Source organism: Vipera ursinii, assembly GCF_947247035.1.
Source record: "Vipera ursinii genome assembly, chromosome: 2".
Classification (NCBI taxonomy): Eukaryota; Metazoa; Chordata; class Lepidosauria; order Squamata; family Viperidae; genus Vipera; species Vipera ursinii.
The window spans coordinates 134,101,746-134,121,718 of record NC_139513.1 but is presented as its reverse complement, the minus strand read 5'-3'; the positions used below and the strand labels follow the sequence as shown (position 1 = coordinate 134,121,718).

General features: G+C 36.8%; 1 protein-coding gene across 4 annotated transcripts in view; it reads left to right on the top strand.

The window, feature by feature from the left end:
* The window catches only part of CEP112 (centrosomal protein 112), a gene marked incomplete at its 3' end in the record, with an annotated part of 302,148 nt that extends 299,041 nt beyond the window's left edge, over positions 1-3,107 (top strand). For 2 of the 4 annotated variants that reach the window (XM_083355444.1, XM_083355442.1), the window contains 2 exons: positions 1,662-1,726; positions 2,693-3,107. In XM_083355444.1, coding sequence (XP_083211570.1) covers positions 1,662-1,726; positions 2,693-2,696 — 69 coding nt within the window. Of the gene's footprint in view, positions 1-1,661; positions 1,731-2,692 lie in introns of those variants that run through there. The other 2 variants (XM_083355443.1, XM_083355441.1) reach the window with 1 other exon arrangement.
* Positions 3,108-19,973: the final 16,866 nt, after the last annotated feature.

Genomic DNA, 19,973 nt, shown 5'->3' with positions numbered 1-19,973 from the left:
CCTGCTTATTAGGGCTTTTGGGTCCCCCCAAGTGGCATTATTACAAAGTCAGCTTATTGCCCCCAACAATCTGGGTCCTCATTTATAAGGTAATCATCAATAAAGGTTTTCTTTTGCAATAGATATATTTAGTTAAATAATAGTGTGACAAAAGACTATATGAACTGGTCATCTGTAACTTCCTGTAATACTAATACTAGGAACCCAGCTAAAATCAAAGCCTAGAAGACCTTCAGTCTTACATTTTTCCAATTCATATAGTCTCAAAAGAGGTTGTTATTATTTCATTTTTCATCTGAAAATGGTGCATTTGGATTTGTCACCTTGTAATGCTATTTCTAAAGGAATTGCCATGGCAAATGAGTACCCTCTTGATAATGGCAGGTGCTTTATGGGGGTTGTTGACATTACCACTGATTTTGGGAAGGAATTCCTGCTGGTGTTCAGGTTCACCCAGTGTTGCCATTACAAATAATAAAAGGGAGGAACGGATTATCTAGTAAATTAGTTAATAATATGTGTGACTTTTGACTGGCATGCAAACTGACCAATGTTAACAACTGAAAAATCCCCAGCTTCCAGTGAAGTGAATTTGGGGTTGAAATTTGATTTCAGTCTTCAAAGCTTCTGCTAGCATACATAACATTTCAAAGGAGTAAAAGTAACTCCAGACTTTTAAAAGTGAGTGCTCATATACAAAGCATAGCTTGCAGCTGCCTGTGCAGTGAACTACAATATCCAGCTACAGGCTGTTCTATAACAGCTTCTGAAGCACAGGTGTCTTCTTTGAAAATTGTTGAAATTCCTGTTTCAAAAACATCAGCCAGAAAGAACAGTGGAATCTTTGCACCTGTCAGGGCTGTGAATTGTTCCAGAGGAATGAGAGGGCTTGGTTAGGTTAAAAACACTAACAGAGCAGCAGTAACAACGAACAAATAGGAAACATTCACTTCTCAAACAAAGCTTTGCTTATATTTAAAATATGCTGACTGCCTCCATCTCCTCAATTTTGAGGCTTTTCACTGTGTTCTTTGTCTTCTATCCCAGCACTTTGCTAATGAACTTTTATAGCATGCTTATAACTTTACTTTCCTAACAAAGAGTTTTTGACCACCCTTCAAAAGTGGAATTTTATATCTGTGTCTCACAAAGACATGTGTAATCCATTAATGTTGATGCTTAAATTGCAGAACTTGGTATTCTTATGCCAATGTTCAGTTTTGAAATCAAAATTTAGGGATTGCATTTCCCCCCCAAAATGGTTAGTACTACATGAACATAGAACAGGGGTTCCCAACCGGGGGTGCGAGACAACATTCCAGGGGGTGAGAATACTTGGGTTTTCAAAATTATAGTGTATATGCATAATTTGTTGCCGTTATTTCAAACTTTTGTAAGGTGTGCGAGAATATATCAGAAACGTTCTAGGGGTGTGGGGTATAGAAAAGTTTGGGAGCCGCTGACATGGAACATGGACGGTATTCTCAGAAGATGAAATACACTTGATCCCTATTTAGGCTGTTTGACAATGGGACATCAATCCCTAGATTATCAGGCCATAAACAGGGTTTAAGCAATATATCTGAGGAACTGCAAATAGATATATTCATAAGTCTGTTATATACTAGAAGCTCTTCAGTCACAACAGCTGTATTTTGTAGGTAAATTTTTTACGAAAAAGAGCATCGATTCTACAAGACGAACTGAGTACATATCGCACCAGAAGGTAAGCTATGGTAGTATCTCCTACTCACATTGTTAACTTGCTTTTAGTAAGCACAGTCTCTTCAAAAAGTTGTACATCTATAATTTTGCAATTTGGTACAAGTCTGATCTGGACCTTGCTTTAGCACACCTGAGACACTGGCTCAATTTATGGCTATAGGGCCATGAAGTATTGCCATCTTTTGAGATAAAGTACAATGATACAGTTTATAATCTTCAAGATTGCATCTTTAAGATCTTTACCCTCCTTGGCTTTTTTTATATTCTTCTCCTGTTATTCAAAAATATGCACAAATGTTGCATTAACAGCCCAAAGTTGCTTTGTACTCTTTGAAAAGAATGACTCACAAGAGTGGTTATGTCACTTTAAAGTGATGTCACTGCTTTCTTTTTCTTTTCTTTTTTGCAAATTAAGAACAGTCTTGACTTCTGCAATATTTCTGTAGTGTTATAAGATGTGTAAATACCACTTAATTAAACTGATAAAAGGCATGACTCTAATTTAAAGCTAGATCACATCTACTGAGTAGGCCTTTCCATAGACTTGCCACACTTCAATTATGTTGCAAGATCTCTGCATAAAATTCTGGTCCAGTTTAAACTTGAATATTTTATGCACAAACCATTGTAGTTTATAGCCCTGGGATTTCCTCTTAGTCTCATCTAAGTACTAAAAGTTTTGATCAGGATGAGTTGAGGTCACATAAGTGCTGCCATCTGCTATGATGAAACTTCAGATCTTAACTCCGTAATCTGCTTTCTGGTCTTGAGTTGTTCTCTTCCTGATAACCGTAGTTTCCCAACTGAAACCATAATTGAAAATTATTCTGAATTAATCCAAGAAGTCTTTCATTTTAGTACTTAATATCTGTGCATTATTTCCAGGAGGTGAGAAAAAATCTAAAAATGTTAGGATTGTCTGTTGTACAAAATAAATGGATAATTGATGAGAATATTTATTCTTTAGGTAATTACTGAAGGTGACAGTTTGTTTCAAGCGTCGAATGGATTTCTTTCAGCAGGTTTGAAGATTTGGATCTTTTAAATTAATCTGGGAGATCAGTGATTGTTCTATAAAATTAGATTGTGTAATTAAGGAATAAAAATACACCCCTTATTCATTACAGTATTTTAAGTTACTACACATTTGAATCATTTTATCATAAAGAAGATTGTTTTTGATATATTCACGTGTACCTTATTTACATATGAAAAACATAATTTTGTTTTCTCACATTGCTTTTGTCCCTTATTTCATAATGCACTTTTTTTAATACATGCTAAAATCAAGTCCTTATTATATTATATTGTCCAAAACATGTTAAAACCTATATGGTATTGCTTCATGTTCATATGTTACATTATTAAAATATTTTTGTACATTTTTGTTTCAACATTATTTCTGTTTTCAATATCTTATTTACTGCAAAGGGTATCTGCAGCAAAGTATAAATGTTTCCAATTATTTTATTTTTTTGTGGTTTGTGTGGCAGGATACACCTTTTAAGTCTGCTGATTGTGCATATTGTTTTGGCTGTCAGTTTGAGTATGACTAGTAAGAATATATATTTTATGCTGGAATGGGTCACTTTTCAATAATGTGGGATAGCATGACAGCTAAGACTGCTTCACAGAGTGGACAGCGAATTCTTTCTACTGATCTCCCTCCTTAGTATATAATTATATGGTTTGTTTCTTTGTGCCATTCCCATTTAGTGTACAGTTGCTATTTCCAGTGTCATGCATAGTCATTAATTACTTGATGTGATTAGGAAATTACAAGCCTAAAAAAAGAACTATTAATATTTCCATTACAAGGGACTAATTGCATACTTTCCACGAGGCCCCCGCATCTAATAAAGCTTCTGAAATCATTAAGTGAGAAAAGGCCACAGTTACTCAGTTTTAAAATCTAATGCTTAAGTGAGTGATAGAAGAAAATATTATTTTAAATAACAGCTGTTTCTGAGTACATGATATTGACTGTAAGGAGGAATTTATTTAACCTCTAACATATGTAGGCTTAGTAATTAGATTTTTTTGTCTTTCACAACTGGAGGAGCTCTGTGTACAAGTATTAAAACACTGAACTTTTGATTACCAAGTATTTTGACAAGATTTGAGGGATAGTTCTTATTTTCTGGGAAACATTAATTATAATATTTTTTAATGCATTTGGCATTCTTACACGTTCAGAGTACTTCAGATGCCTTGTCTAGTTGTCTTTCTTATGGTCCAATAAAGTGAATGACAATCATTATCTCCTGTTTTGCAGAAGTGGGATAAAGGAAAGCTTGCATAAGGTCACATCATTTGTTCATGGCAGAAGAGAGTTTCACATCCGGAATTCTCTGATTTATGAATTATAGTTATAAGGTTATTAATATTTTCACTTACCAAGATTACCTATGGCATGTGCTAATTTCAGAAAGTAGAGTGGAAGTTAAAGATTGCTTTGCATATTAATTCTTCAGTAGTAGTTCTGTTGGTGACTGACTTCCTTATCTTCTGCAATTGAGTTTCCCTTGCTACTTCCAGCTACTCACTGCTGGAAGAATGGAATGAGCGTACAGGTAAGTCTTCAACTTACAACCACAATTGAGCCCAAAATTTCTATTGCTAAACAAGACATTAAGTGAGCTTTGCCCCATTTTACGCTCTTTCTTGCCACAGCTGTTAAGTGAATCACTGCAGTTGTTAAGTTTACTAATACGATTGTTAAGTGAATCTGGCTTCCCCCATTGGCTTTGCTTTTCACAAAGTTGCAAAGGGTGATCACATGACCCCGAGACACTTTAACTCAGACCTGTCAAACTTGCGACACATCACATTACGTCGCACAACCTATCGGGACTGTTTTGCCATTGCCGGCAATGGGCTAGGCGCGGCTTCCCCGTCTGGCCTGCGGGCCGCAGCTTGACACCCCTGCTTTAAAAATATGTGTCAATTGCCCAGCATCTAAATTTTGATCACATGATCATGGGGAAGCTGCAGTGGTCATAAGTGTGGAAAAAAATGGTCATAAGTCACTTTTTTCAGTGCCATTGTAAATTCGAACAGTCACGAACTGTTGTAAGTTGAGGACTATCTGTACCTATAATGTAGGATCAAGGGTTCACATTTCAGGCACTCCCAAACATAAAGGAAAACACTAGTAAGAACATGACCTCAGAATAAGAATTCTAAGCATTATGAGCAAGCAAGCAAGGGCTATTAAATTAAAGGTTATATATGCAATTTAGGCATTCATGGCTATAAATCAGGGATCCAGTTCGCAGCCCTGGACAGCTAGTAATGTGGCGTCATAAGATTCTAAACTTTGAATATTATTTAATTTTATATTATAAAACAATATTTTTATATGTGGCCCAAGATAATTCCTCTTCACTCAGTGTGACCCAGGCAAGCCAAAAGGTTGGACACCCATGCAATAAATGATAATGTTTTATTCTGTACTATTTTACTGAAAATACGTGTTTCTTTGATTAATTATAGTATAGCCTGCTATTTCTAACTTTGAATTAAGGTAAGGGTGAACCTACCTCAGTGCAGATGCAGGATAACATTTTGGAGGATACAGCTCAGAGCTTATAATTTAGAGATTTTTGAAGGATTCCTTCTTTCTCCAGCCTCAGGAAGCTTTGTGGATTAAAGAAATAAACTGAAACTGCAGTGCAGGCCTTTTGAAGGCTAAGGGCATCAGATGTAGAGGATGACAAGGCTGAGCCCGAGGGTGGGTTCAAACACATCATCAGTTTGGAATCTCTACACTCCCATGAAAGATCTAAGTCCAACCCTCCTTGAAGTCTGTCGACCTTTAGTGCCAATTTGCCTTGACCATCAGTAGTTGAGATTCTTGTGTGCAGGCAGCATGAAATAAACTTATAGAACTTTTGAACTCTATCCTGGTTCCTGACTTCTGAAATCAGCAGAGATTAAAAATCTAAGGGTGAATTGAGCAAACCAAACCTTCTATTCAATACTTAAATGAGAGGCCAGGGCAGTTGTTAAGGACTTAGGTAAGAGGAAAGGGAGGGACGTTCAAAAGGCCATCAAATGTGCTAAAATACCTCAAACACAGTCAAAACCATATAAACTGGTAGCCTGTGGATTAGTTCATCTAATTTATGCCAACCTCAGTCTGCCACAATCAGGTATGCCTACCTCTGCCTTAAGGTACCTCTAATTATTATTCATATGCGCATATGCACACTTTTCTAATTAGGTGTCACAAATTTAATCCCATTATCTTCACACCCCTAGTAATAGGTCAGATCCTCCATTATATTCTGGCTGTTGAAGTGTTTCAAGAATAGATTATTTAGTTCTGAATAATTTTTCTTTCCTGGAAAGGTAATTGCTGTATGGATGTTATCTATACTTTTAGCGAGTTTCCATATTATTTTTCGGTTCATGGTTGTTGTTGTTTTTAAAAATTGTATATATAGTTTTTTATTAGGACTGAAATACCCCACCTCTTTCTTGGATATGTAATATATAGTGATGGCTTAATTATAAGATGGCAATATGGCTTTATTTTTTTGCCTCCTGCAGCAGAAATGATGGGCTGTTTTTATTAGTTGTCCAACTCTCTTTAAAAAAAACACGACTTTATTAATTCACACTGTGTCCAGACTTGCCCTTGGTAAATAAGGTTCTAACACTGACAGAAAGAAAATAATAATAATAAATAAATAAATAAATAAATAATAATAAAATACTTGTGATTGCTTTAATAACTAGGAAAGGTTACACTAAAAATATAGGGCACCCTTGATGCTAAGTAGTTCCAACACATCATACAGAAAGAGTATGGATTCTTTTTTTTAAATACCGCTCTGCCTTTTGAAATCTCAATATGCCAAAGGCACCAGCATCAGATCTCGTTTTGAAAGGGGAAAAAAGGCACTAAGAAACACCAAGCAGTAGGTGAAAAGATTTTGGAACACAAGGTCATTTTAATTCATACTTTTCTCTTTTAAAAAAATCTCAGCTTTGATATTTTTGCTGAGAAAAAAATAATTCCTGCTTAAATTGTGTCATTAAAGACAAGTTGGCTCTTTCAAAGCACATTATCAAAGAATGCTGAAATTGCCAGATACTGAAACAAAAATGTATCATTGGTTTTAAGTATGGTAACCAAACACTTTCTTGAAATCCTTTGTGCTAGTGGTTTTTTTTTTGCCTCTTTACTCTTTTTAACTACAGCATTTAAAAAAGCCGTGTCCTATTTACATCTCATAGCTCAAAAGCCATTCAAATTGCTTAGTTGTTTTATTTCCAGCATTGTTCTATTAATCTTGTAAGAGAGAGGGTCTTTTTTTTAAGCATAATCTTTACAACAAAGATTTCTGCACTTTACAAATATGACAAAAATAGAATTGGTTAATTTATCCAAGTGCTATTTCCAGCAGATCTCTTTAATGACCTATGGCAATAATTACTTGTGAAATTTAATTGGATATCCAACATCCTCTTTTAGACATTTATCAATGTTTTATAATCTTTTCATTCTTTTCTCTGAATGTGAATAATCAGTGTAACCAGCAAAACTCAGAATAGAAGCATAAGTTATTTAAAGATGTATGTCTTCCATAGCGCTTTGATCTTGAATACTTTTTTTTTATTTTGTCATGCCATCTTTCCTGATATCTATTCAGTTCTTTAAGCTTATTGTAAATACAGATACATTTTTGCACATTTCATTAACTTCATTTTTTTCCATTCAGAGTAGAGGTTATAGAGGTTATGTATAGAGATGGGAAATTTTCCAGCAAAGTGGCATTTCTTTGTATATCTATGGAGATTCTAAATCATCCAGGTCTTGGTTGTCCCAAAGGTGCTTTTTCCAAAAGGCAACTGGACTTTCTTGGTTTTTTATCTTTGAAAATGTTTCGCTCCTCATTCAAGAAATTTCTTCTGAAAAAGCTTCTTGGATGAGAAGCGAAATGTTTTCAAATTGGAAAAAGCACTTTGAGGACATTCTTTTGTATGTTTCAATGACGACACTGATCTGAAAGGGATTAAGTGATGTGAAGTAATCCCCAATGTTATAGTAAAAATGTCTAAACCCATGTTAAGCAGGTGTATGAAACCTCTGCTTAGAGAGGGTAGAATGTTTGGGGAAGAATAGGAGGAAGGAAGTGAGGCTGAGATGGGCAAGCACAGAGTCTCTTTTCAGAGTGAGATGGGCAGTATACAAATTTAATAAATAAATAAGGACATATTGTATATGTAGGTTCCTGAGTGTCTCCCATCATAATTTACTCTTGTCATGTCCCATTCACTGATTTCTGTCATATATATATATAGTGTTACTTCATAATAAAGTGCTTTATAGCACTATATTTATGAATACTATCTTGTAATCTTGCTGGCGATAGAAAATGGAAAATCAATGAATGATATAAAGAATGATATAGAGCCTTGGTGGAGCAGTGGGGTAATGCCTCCTTAAGTAACACCAGTTGCCTGCAATTAGTGCAGGTTCGCATCCCACCAGGCTCAAGGTTAACTCAGCCTTCCATCCTTCCGAGGTAGGTAAAATGGGGACCCAGATTGTTGGGGGCAATTAAGCTGACTTTGTAATAATGCCGCTTGGGGTATGTGTGAAAGCCCTAATAAGCAGGCATATACATAGAATGAAGGCTACTGCTAAGCTTGTAAGCCGCCCTGAGTCTTCGGAGAAGGGCGGGATATAAATGGAATTAAAATAAAAAATAAAATAAATAAAGTGAAAGAAGTACAAAACATTTGAGGAATTAAAGGGAAAATGTTTTCCGATAAGCAATATTATCCTAAGTTATAAATTGTGTATGTTCAAATGATGAGGTTTATAATTTTTATATTTATCCAATCAGGGTATTCAAAATTTTGTAAAGGAATTAAATGTAATGACCCTGATTTTCAACCAACTAATCTTGGAATTAAAAGGGATAAATGATAAAGACTGCGAGTGAAATGAAAACAAAATAGTATGCTCGTGTGTCTATAAAAGTAAGAGAAAGGAGAAGGATATAATAGATCTGAATAAAGATAGTCTGATATTGCACAATAGGGCTGATGAGAAAATGCACTGAAATAAAATATAGGTTTAATTATGAATGAAAAAGCTAAGATCAAAAGTACAAATCAGAGTCTATCTATTGTGGATGCCTAAGGAAGTGGATGTCTATAAGCCTGTGATACTTGGAAGTTTACATTCCACTTAATAGTGATAATGGAAGAACCAAAGATTTTGGTGGAAAATTGTGAATGAATGCAATCCAGAGCAAAAATGTTCTGTTCACTATTTTTTATTTTGAATTTGTAAAAAAAAGAATTGTACCCAGAAAGAAAGAAACTTGATTGTGGTTCATAGAAAAACAACATTTAATTTCATACCATGCAGAAGTTGTTTCAGTTTCTGTTCAATTAGGGATTTATTAATATATACAAATTTAGTCAGGGTGCCTAAATTCTTGCAAAAGATGCAAAAATGACTGTTTATAAGAATATATTCTGACCCTCTTTATTATACAAAGAGAAAAATGGTTATGTCAGGAAAAGCAAGGTGTTTAAAGTAGTTGAAATGTATTAGTTAAGAAGTATGGTGTGCAAAAGCAAGAACAAGGTAAGAACAAATGGTGCTAAAATGCAGGCTGAATACAAAAATGAGTGACAGGTATGAAAGAATAAGTTGAGGTAGTTTGGTCATATAAAGAGGATAAATGAGGTCATCTAAAAAGGATAAATAAAAATCAAATCACACATTGCAGCATCTCCAAGGTTACATAATCAGAATTTGAACATTTGGTACATTTATGACAGTTGCCACGTCTTGAGGACGTGTGATCTCCTTCTGCGACCCTCTGACAAGCAAAGTCAATGGAGAAGCCAGATTGACTTAACTAGCTTAACTAACTTAGCAATTGCAGTGATTCACTTAACAATTGTGGCAAGAAAGGTTGTAAAATGGGGCAAAATTCACTTAATAACTGTCTTGCTTAGCAATGGAAATAAGATATATTGTCACTGTTTTCTGTGAACACACTAGCACACATTAAAAGTGAAATTCTGATACACGTTCTCAAAAGAAAATATATACCCATACACAGACATGCACACACATGAACATATTCTGTCTATGTATCTGTCTGTCCGTCTATTTATACACACACACACACACACACACACAAATATTAATCACAGTCCATTTTGAAATACATAGTGGAAAAAACATTTTTGAGAGTTAAAAAATTTAATACTATATGGTACAAAGTTATTACAGAAATTTTGAGCTTAATTGTGGTCATAAGTAAAGGACTAACTAAATAAAAAGTCGAGAAAAATGATTGAGATGGTGAGATCCTTAAAAAGAAGATTAGAAAATTAGAGAATAAAATTGATGAAGAATAAGAGGAGATCGAGAAATATGGTGTTGGTATAAACTAATTGTAACTATATTTTCTTGTCCTTGTCCCATGCCTTAATTTCTTAGGCTTACTATTTCTTATTCCTTTTCTATGTTTTACATAGCATTGCTTTCCATATTATAGCATGATTAGTACACATCAATTTATATTTAGCCATCCTTCTCATAATAGGGTTCTTGATCAATATATAGCTGTCCCATGAGGACAATGAAATCTTCTGGGATTTCCATTTTTCTATACACATTCCATGGTGTGACACAATCAACACAATGGAAGGCCGTTCTATAATCAATAAAGCAGATTTTGATTCATTTTTGGTATTCATGGGCTTTCTCAGTTTTTCAGTGTTCATCAGCAGTAATGTTTTGTGTCCCTCAGCCTGATATCCTTTTCCATACAGGGCCGTAATATGCATTGAATAATCCCAAGTATTTGTTCTGTTCCAGCCTACGACCGGCCCTGTTGGAATGTCAGGGACAACCCCTTTTTTATATTCAATAGGCTGGAATTAAGCCAACCAAATTTATTTGCAAAAACTAAACAAAACAGTTCAAAACAGATTTAAACAAATACAGACCGAGACTATATCAGAAGCTCTTCAAACGGTTGCCTTCAGCAACCAGCACCTCCCACACATTCCCCTTTTAAACAGCAATCTCAAGGCGTGGCTTCTCTTTGCCTTCTCCCGAGGTGCCTCATTGCTTTTCTTTGTTCACTTCTGCTAGTCTGCCTCCTGCTTCGAGCGTCCCTGAACAGAGCCACCTGTGGATCGTCTTCTTCCAATCTTTCAGGCTCACACAGCTGGGTCCGAGGAGGAACAAGACGGGAGGGGCCTGGCTGAGAGCTCTGCGGTGCATCAGAACTTTCCTCTGCAACCAAAGGCTCTCCAAACCCCTCCTCCTCCTCCTCTTCAGAATTGTCTGACTCAGCTGCCGAAACCACAGGCTGACGCTGAATCACAACAGTATTATTTTGCTGGCATGTACATTAAGAATATTGGGTGATGGTTAGCATGTTCTGTTAAGTCTCCTTTTTGGTACTGGCATATGGATTAACTAATTATCTGTTAGCGAGTATACCATTCTCTATCGTTGACATAACTTTATTAGAATCTTTACTGATTCTTCTATTGCTTGTCATATTTCTGTAGATAAGCCACAAATTCCTGTGGCTTTTTGACTTGGTAATGACTAGAGTACCAATTTAACTTCATTTTCTAGCACTAGAGATTCTTGCAAATTGGGAATACTTTCTAAGGTATCCTGGATGTTGACATCTCTACAATACAGAATTTCAGTATATTCTTTCCATCTTTCTTTGATCTTTGAATCAGTCACTGTTTGGTCCATTGGTATTCTTGAGCATACTAATTTGATAATGGAACCTCTGTTTCAACGTTAGCTTTATTATTAACATTTTCATGAGCGGCCTGGTTTTACTTTGTGTAATATTGAATTGTTTGTTCTTGAAGTTCAAGGTCTTCTTAAAAACTTTCCCTCCAGCACAGTTTAAAAGGATTCATTTTTTCTTCATTCAGCTATATGTGTTTAACAGGAAAAACTACAAATTTGATAATATGCCCATTTATTGTCATTGCAGAGTCTCTGCACTTTTCATATTTTGTCTCGGTCCACCATGCCATTTCTCCCAAGTAGCAGTTCTCTGTATTTCATGGTTGCAATCATTATCTCTAGTCTAGAAGATAAAGTCTGTAGACTTTCTCTTAATGCATTTGCATTGGATTGACCAAGATGGAGTCACCTATGTGCGAGTTGGGCAGTTATACAAATTTGTTTTATAAATAATTAAATAGCTGGTGGGGGGTGTTTTGCTTTTTTTTTGTTTTAGCTGTTTAAAATAGCAGCAGATTACCTTTCAAACTCTCTTTCACTTTCAGCAAGAAACTTTGTATTTCCTCCTTGCTTTCAGCCATCAAATTGATAACATCAGCATATCAAACTTGTTGATGATTTTCCCATCAGTTTTAATTCTAATTTCTATTTCTTTTAAGTCTAGCATTTCTCAGAATATATGTACATATAAGGAAAATAAATAAGTAAACAACTTGGTGCATTCCTTTTGCAATTTGGAATTATTAGTTGCTCTATATTCTGCTCAAACTGTTGTTTGCTGGTCATTGTACAAATTCTTCAATATATACAGTAGGCAGGCTGGGAGTTACAGTGCCCGCCTGGATCTGCTTCCAGGTGGCTTATTCTCACACGAAGCACCTTTTTAGTAGAAATTGGGAACTCCTCTCTGCATAAAAGTTATATTTGCATATCTCACAGAGCTTCATATGATGAAAAAGGTACAGGATACAACAATCCGTTTTAATATATTCCTTACTGGACTTGTTTTAGCCCAATTATTTGTAGTCACATTATGCATATTTAATTTGGCACAGCAGCAGGAGCTTTGAATATTTTGTTCTGATGGTAGAATAGTAACGCTAGTTTCTGATCTGACAACTCCTGAAGTATGAATTACATTATTTACCATATTGGCTAGAAATGTTTCCCTCCCTCTGACTGTAGAAAATAAGTCTTTATAAATATATATTGAGTGGATTCATGAAGTCAATCAAGTAGTATGAAATACAGAAAAAAAATCAAAATAATTCGAATGATAGACATATGGAGGCTTAATCACATTTCTCAAATATCAGCTTAACTAAATGAGGAACCATAACTCTCTCTCTGTGTGTGTGTGTGTGTGTGTGTGTGTGAACAAACAGAAAAGTTATGTTTGATTACATTCATTGACATGATGTCAAAATACAGATGAAATTAAAAAATGAATTTCAATCATCTGCTGGAAGGAGCCCCAAGGCCCTTCAGGATTTGTGGGAGAGGGAGAGATTTTGAGGGTGTCATGATTCACATAATTCAAAGGATTGGATATATACAAGATATATTCAAGATAAGACTGCAACAAGCTATGTATTCTGAACAGACTTGTTGTGGTTAATATTTATGCTTTATAATAATCAGGGATAGATCATCATGCAACACTTGAAAAAGAAGTTCGACTTCTGTCTGTAATGATTGCCACCCTCGTTGTAGATGGCTTCCCGGAGATGCAGGCTTGCTTGCATTCCCCGAGGCTTCTTCAAGGTGAGCATCCAGAGGTTAGCAGGTGAGGTGTTGGGGAGCTATTAATATGCAAAGACTGCTTGTTTATTCATGTTCCTGCTCCCAAAGAGTTCACACCACTGAAGGTTGGATATTAAAATTAATTATTGTATGCCATCCTGGAGTAACTTTTCATGAGATGGGCAGCTATATAAATTTGATTAATACATAAATAAAAGCCAACGTCCTACTTCCTTGCATTATTGTTGTGCTTTAGAAAAAAGTCAAGACCTTTCTTTTTAAGCAGACCTTTCAATTTGAATTTGTCAATGACTTTTAATTGCTAACTCTTATTGAACTTTCAAACTGCCTGGGTGGAAAAGAAGGGCGTCAATCAAATAAACTCTCAGTGCCAATTGCTGTCAGCCCAGGGTGTTCATTCTTCTGAGAGTGAACTCAGAACAGGGGATTAAGAGTTATTTATTTTATGTGCTACTCCTTCTGAAGACCATTAGGAAACCAGCTGCTCCTTACATCTTGATCAACATTACCTTCCTATCAGTCAGAACAGGTATGGTTCTTGGCATCATTCAAGGAGCTAGTCATTTAAAAAATGCTTTTTGTTGCATAAGTGCCTGCATTGTGAGAGGGTTTTTTTGTGTAGACCAATGTCTTCTGAGATTTAGAATACATAAGAAGCTTTTTTTCTGCAGATACAGCAGAATGAAATAGTGTGAAAATCTTTGCCTCTCTCTTTGCAAATATTCAGCTTAAAATGCTTGTTCCAGGGATTTTTTTTTCCTCCTGATTGTTCAGTTAGTTTAAATTTCTGTCGGTCCTTAATATGATGGGTTTTTTAAAAAATCTGTTACATTTGCACTGTTTGATTGGATTGATTCTGTTATTCTTGATTTGTTAATGATGTTGTTCATTGATAGTATCCACCCAAGACAACATTATATAGAACATTTAAATATAAATAAAATAATTTGGATTTGAATGTGGTCTTTGAATTTAACCACAGTGAGCTTGGTCCAGCTTTATAAATGTTCTAAGAAACCATTTCCATGCTTCTACAGTATTTACAGCAGCTAATAATAGCCCCACATTCATTGATTGATTGAATTCATATCCCACCTTCCAGGAGTACAGGGTAGCCTATATAACATTCCCTCTTCCAATTTTTCCCCACAACCATCATCTTGTGTGATAGATTTGAGTGAGAATTATTGGTCCAGACTCACCCAGTGAACTTTCATGACTGATGGTACACTTGAACGTGAGTTCCCCTATATTAATTCAGTATCTTAAGGTACTCATTAAGTGTACTACATTCTTGTGTGTTTTATTTATGTGTTTATTTGCAGTATACTTGGATACAAATTATCCTACGCACTCCTGATTTTGAAGAAACTATTTAAAATAGAATGAGTTTCAGTTCCGAAGGTTAATCAAGATGACATCTTTAGTTGAAGGGGCAGAATGCCGAAGCTTCAAGTTTATGAAATTACCTGGAGAATCCCTCCAACAATGCACAAGGATGATAATGCTTTGAGCTAAAGTACTTTTTAAGAACTTCCAATTATTTTTAATAGAGTGTCTTTTTAATTTGTTGTTTAGCACTATCCTCAAATGAGAATTGTCCTAGATGTCTGGTGAAGTCAGACAAGATGCACAAATGCTGAAATGATAATACCCTTCAGAGATTTTAACATACCACAACATTCTTGTTATTTTTGCTGAAGAAGATTAACATGGCTTCTCCTTTGGAAGAAGGAGAGATAATGTGGGAGAGAAGTTACTTTGGGAAAAAGCTTGCAATCCTATGTATCAGAATTCATGCTACTTTGAAACAGGAGCCATTCACCCTGACAAAAATTGTATTGTTTCATAAGAGGAACTTGTAGCATCCTTTCGGACTGACTACTTTTCATGGTAAAAGGCTAGATTATAAATTAATTAAACCTTTCAAACCTTTTAAAAACCATGCTTTTCAATTCAATCTGAGTTGTTTTAGCCTTTTCACACTCAACTAAACCTCAACTAAAATGTAAATAAATAAAGCTTTGACTGATTATTTGTGTTATTTTAAGAGCCAGGGTACATTTATGGAGCTTCATATAACATAGTTTTTCCAATAAATTAATGTACTGGTGGATGGCCCCTATGATATCCCAAACACTCATCTACAGATGCTGTAACTTCTGTATTTCAGATTATTGTGTGACATGGCAGGGAGACCATCTTTGGTTTTAGATTTGAAAATCCAACTGATGGAAGATAGCATCATTTTAAAAAAAAAAATAGAAACGGCTAGATGATACATTCCATGAGCTTGGTTGCTAAGCCTATTGCTAGTTCCACTTTTCAGCCTCCTACTTTATGCCTGTTGGACAGCCAACAATTGTAAGACTGTTTTGAGGCACCCTCTCACCCGTATTCCTTTTTTTCATATTAATGTAAATTCTCAAAAGCTGCAGTGTTGACATCTGTCATTAAGGCTGAACTTCATTAAATGCAGAGCAACTGGTAATGAAGTACCTTGGAACCTCATATTGACATACATAAGGGTGACATTCATCACTGGACTCGGCCCACCCAACAAGAGTAGCTCAGAGTGATATAACAATGATTGGCTTCAACTAGTATTTGCCACCACCTACTCTTCCTTCCTTAAATTAGATGTATCAAAGCAAGACCAAAAGAAAGAAAATGTCTTTTCCTTTCTGTTCAGTGAAAAACACAAGGACAACATAACCTGTAAACCAGCCATCCATCTTTAGAATGCATTACCAGATTACAAAATAAAGTAACATTAAAGCTGTCTTTTTTAAAATGGCATTTGATATTTATTAATTCATACAGCAGTAGGAGAAACATGAATGGGTTTTAGACTTAAGGATAACTTTCAGATTCAAAGAGGAACTCTAAACAAAAGAACAAAGTACTGATCCTTTCAAAATGGAGATTGAACATCAGAAGAAAATAGTTTTGAGATTAATTGGGGAAAGTTTTGTCCAAAATAAAATTAAGCAGTAAGTTTCTGGATATTTATTGCACAGAGAATTTACCTAGGTTCACTTCTTGCATTATGGGAGATGTTACTGCCAGCCTGGGGTGTGCTTGACATTCACTTCCTTCACTCAGAGCAAACTACTACTCCCTGGAAAGAGTCAAAAAGACAAAAGCATCTCTTGGACTCTACCCTTGCTATCTGACCTTAGGGGAGTGGTACTCTCCATACTAGAGAGAAGGGAGACCAATCTCTTTGTGTGCTACTGCCCCAATTGAAGTCTCCAAAACCTACACAGCTAGAGACTCCCATTATGAGATATCTGATTTCAAGGCCATCCTGATTTCCTTATCACTGTCAGAGTCAGTCAAGAGAAGTGAATCAAACAACACCACACAACATCAAAGAGTTCCTTGTAATTAAAATTTTGCTTTCATCACTCCACCCTAAAATTCCTTGAGAAATACATCCAACTAGGCCAGTGGTACCTTCATTTCCACCAGTGAGTTTCCAGGACCAGTTCAATGTTCTGGCAATAATTATTTTATTTACATTCAACATAACTTTAAAGAACATATTTTGCTGTATGAGTTTCAAAGCTGGTTGTAATTCTCTATTGGGCCCTACTTAGTTGATCCTCTCTAAACAGAGGCAGGTGGAAACCAAGTGTTGAAATGACAATCTGCTTTGGGGATAGTTGTTCATCTGACACAGCTGAAAAAGACTCAATCCAAATATTTTGAAAGAGGCTGGAGTTCTCCATTCAGTGGCAGGTGAAATGTTATTGCTTAATATTTTATCATGCTTTTATCATGAACTCATCGACCTATCCAATGTATGCATGGCTAATGCAAATGTTCATAACACCAGCCATCATGTCAAGTCCTGAGTATGTTTCAGTTGCATATTGGAGATTGTTGTAAAGGAATCATATGTACCTATGGATTTTTTTTCTTACTTAAGACCCCCCCCCTCTGAATCTTCAAACTCACTTTGTTATATTATATTATTTTGTTGGGAATGCATAGACCTATCTGCATAGATTAGACAACTGTCACTCAACGTAGCCTAAGAAGCTATATAGTTACATTCAATGCTCATTGTTTAGGCTGGGCTGGCTGGGGAATTCTGGGGAAATCCCAGGATTGTAGGCCAGAAGAGAAATTTGTTCAAAAATCAGAAGGCAAACATTCCTTTCTTATGGCCCAGAAAAGTACATAGACTGGCCTGTATAGTCTCCAGGAACCAAGCTTTTAAAGGTAGTCTTTTTTGTTATTACATTTTCCTTTAGCTAAAAGCTCATTAAGAAATACAGTAAGCTGGTTCCTTGCTTTCTGCTACTGTCATTAGTCTAGTTGACAGAATTTTATTTTTCAACAGTGTAGATTAATAAAAATGTACAAAGCCCTGTAATAAGTTTAAAAAGTTCCTAATATATAACCTGAATGTACCCTTTAGCTTTTCTGCAGTGGTCCTCTTCTCCTTGTACTCTATCCCCATGCCTCGATTAGCACCCAGCATGCTAAAGAGCCTTGGTGGGGCAGTGGGCTAATGCCTCCTTAAGTAACACCAGCTGCCTGCAATTAGTGCAGGTTCGCGTCCCACCAGGCTCAAGGTTGACTCAGCCTTCCATCCTTCCGAGGTAGGTAAAATGAGGACCCAGATTGTTGGGGGCAATTAAGCTGACTTTGTAATAATGCCACTTGAGGGGGGGGAGGTAAAAGCCCTAATAAGCAGGCATATACATAGAATGAAGGCTACTGCTAAGCTTGTAAGCCGCCCTGAGTCTTTGGAGAAGGGCGGGATATAAATGGAATTAAAATAAAATAAATAAAATAAAGCTATTCATATCTGAGCAGGATTGCAGATTTCACAATCCACAGCCAACACTTTTGGTCAGCTTTCCTCCCCGCTCCTCTTGCCTTCCAGACAGCCTGGTTCACCGCTCCCAGAATTCTGAATGAGACGTAGGATTGTCCAACCCATCTGAAAGGTAGCAGGTTGTGATGTCAGTTTAGTCTCCTTGTCCTTTTGGCCACTCTTACCCAAAAGCAGGGGTGTCCAACTTCAATAGCTCTTAAGACTTGTGGACTTCAACTCCCAGAATTGCTGGGGAATTCTGAGAGTCGGAGTCCACATGTCTTGATGTTTCAAAGGTTAGACACCCTTGCCCTAAAGACAGGAAAGCAGAGCAGGTTTGGAGCAGTTTTCTCCCTGTCGGGGGGGGGGGGGCATTTAGTGATCTGTTTGCCAGTCTCATGGTTGGTTCGCTGGTGATCTTCCAGATTCCCTCAAGTATAATGTGTTTCAGGATAGAGATGGTTTATATATACTAGTAAGATGGTAGGAGGTGACTTACAAAGGGTTGGCTCCCCACCCTCCTACGTTTAATTCCAAAGGCTGCTGAATGCACATTGGTGCCTCCAAGGCAGAATTTAGAGACTGCATGCTGTCTTTCAGATATAAGAGTTTGCTTCGTTTTATCTCCATGGCCATTGCCTCCTGGTTGGGGGGGGCTATTTTGTCCAGGGTCTTTTCAGGCTGCATGAACATGTGGTATGTCTTTGAAAGCATCCCTCTGCCTCCCTCTCTCCTTCCCAAGCCTTTGTTAGCAAGCCGATTGGAGACTGGCCTGATTCAAGGTCCAAGTGCTAAAGTCCCACCAGGAGGCAATCCTTCCTTTGTTCTCCTGGGGCCATGAATTCCGATTGAATTAAACACCCACTCGCCAATAGTTCCTGCTCATTTACAGCAGAAATCTCTACCCAGGAAGGGTTCCTGCTTTCTTCTGAACAGAAGGGGAAGTTCTTCAAAGTCCCAACACTTGAGTTCGGCCGTGCTACGTCAAGATGTTCCTCGTGTTGTTGACTTTCAGGGATGGGAAAGGCTTGCATGCATTCTCCCTGCCAAGGAACAGGGCTGGCATTTTTTTAAAAAAAAATATTAATTGTTCACTCCCACAAGATATATAAAAAGTGGGAGGGGAGTAAGGAGGGAGAATTGAATCATCCTGGTGAATTAAAGTGGTCAAATTTCTTAATCATTTATATATATATGTATATAAAGGAAATTTGTGTTTTATTTTCTAGGCAGGGAATCTGTGTGGTCTTGCACTACTCGATTCTCTGGCTCAAGCCCCAGACAACGGCAAACTAATTCATTGAGCTTGCTCCAGACAATGCTGGCAACAGGCCTCTGTCACAGCTTTCAGAGGCATTAGCAGCAATGCCGCTAAATTGATGTTTGGAAACTTGCAAGCTGGCTTGAAATTATTCAGAGGATGGGCACCCTGTTGCTCGTAGGCGGAGCAATCTATAAGCCCCTGCAATGCAGGTGCAACCTGCTAAGCCCACTTGGTTGCCTGCAATTAAGAATCTGAGTCTGGGGATTGTCTGAAGCTGCTGGGCTGAGAAAAGTGCTCAAACAGCCTCGGTCTGAGCTGTCTCACACCCAGGAGGAACAGCAGCCCAGGAGGGAGGCAGCCGTTCATCAAGGGGTAACTTAGTCACGGTGGGCAGGGAACCAGCCACCTCCACCCACCCAATTGGAGGCTTTTTTCAAAAATGTACAATTGGGTTGGATCACTCGAGCATGTTTCATTTTCATGGACAGCATCATCAAGAAGTAACTAGTATTAACTGATATTAACACACCACACTCTGGGAAATCAAACAACGTTTTTGCATCTCATCCCAGCCAACACAGAAAAACTGGCTCACATCAAGTAATGACAGGCCCATAAATAAG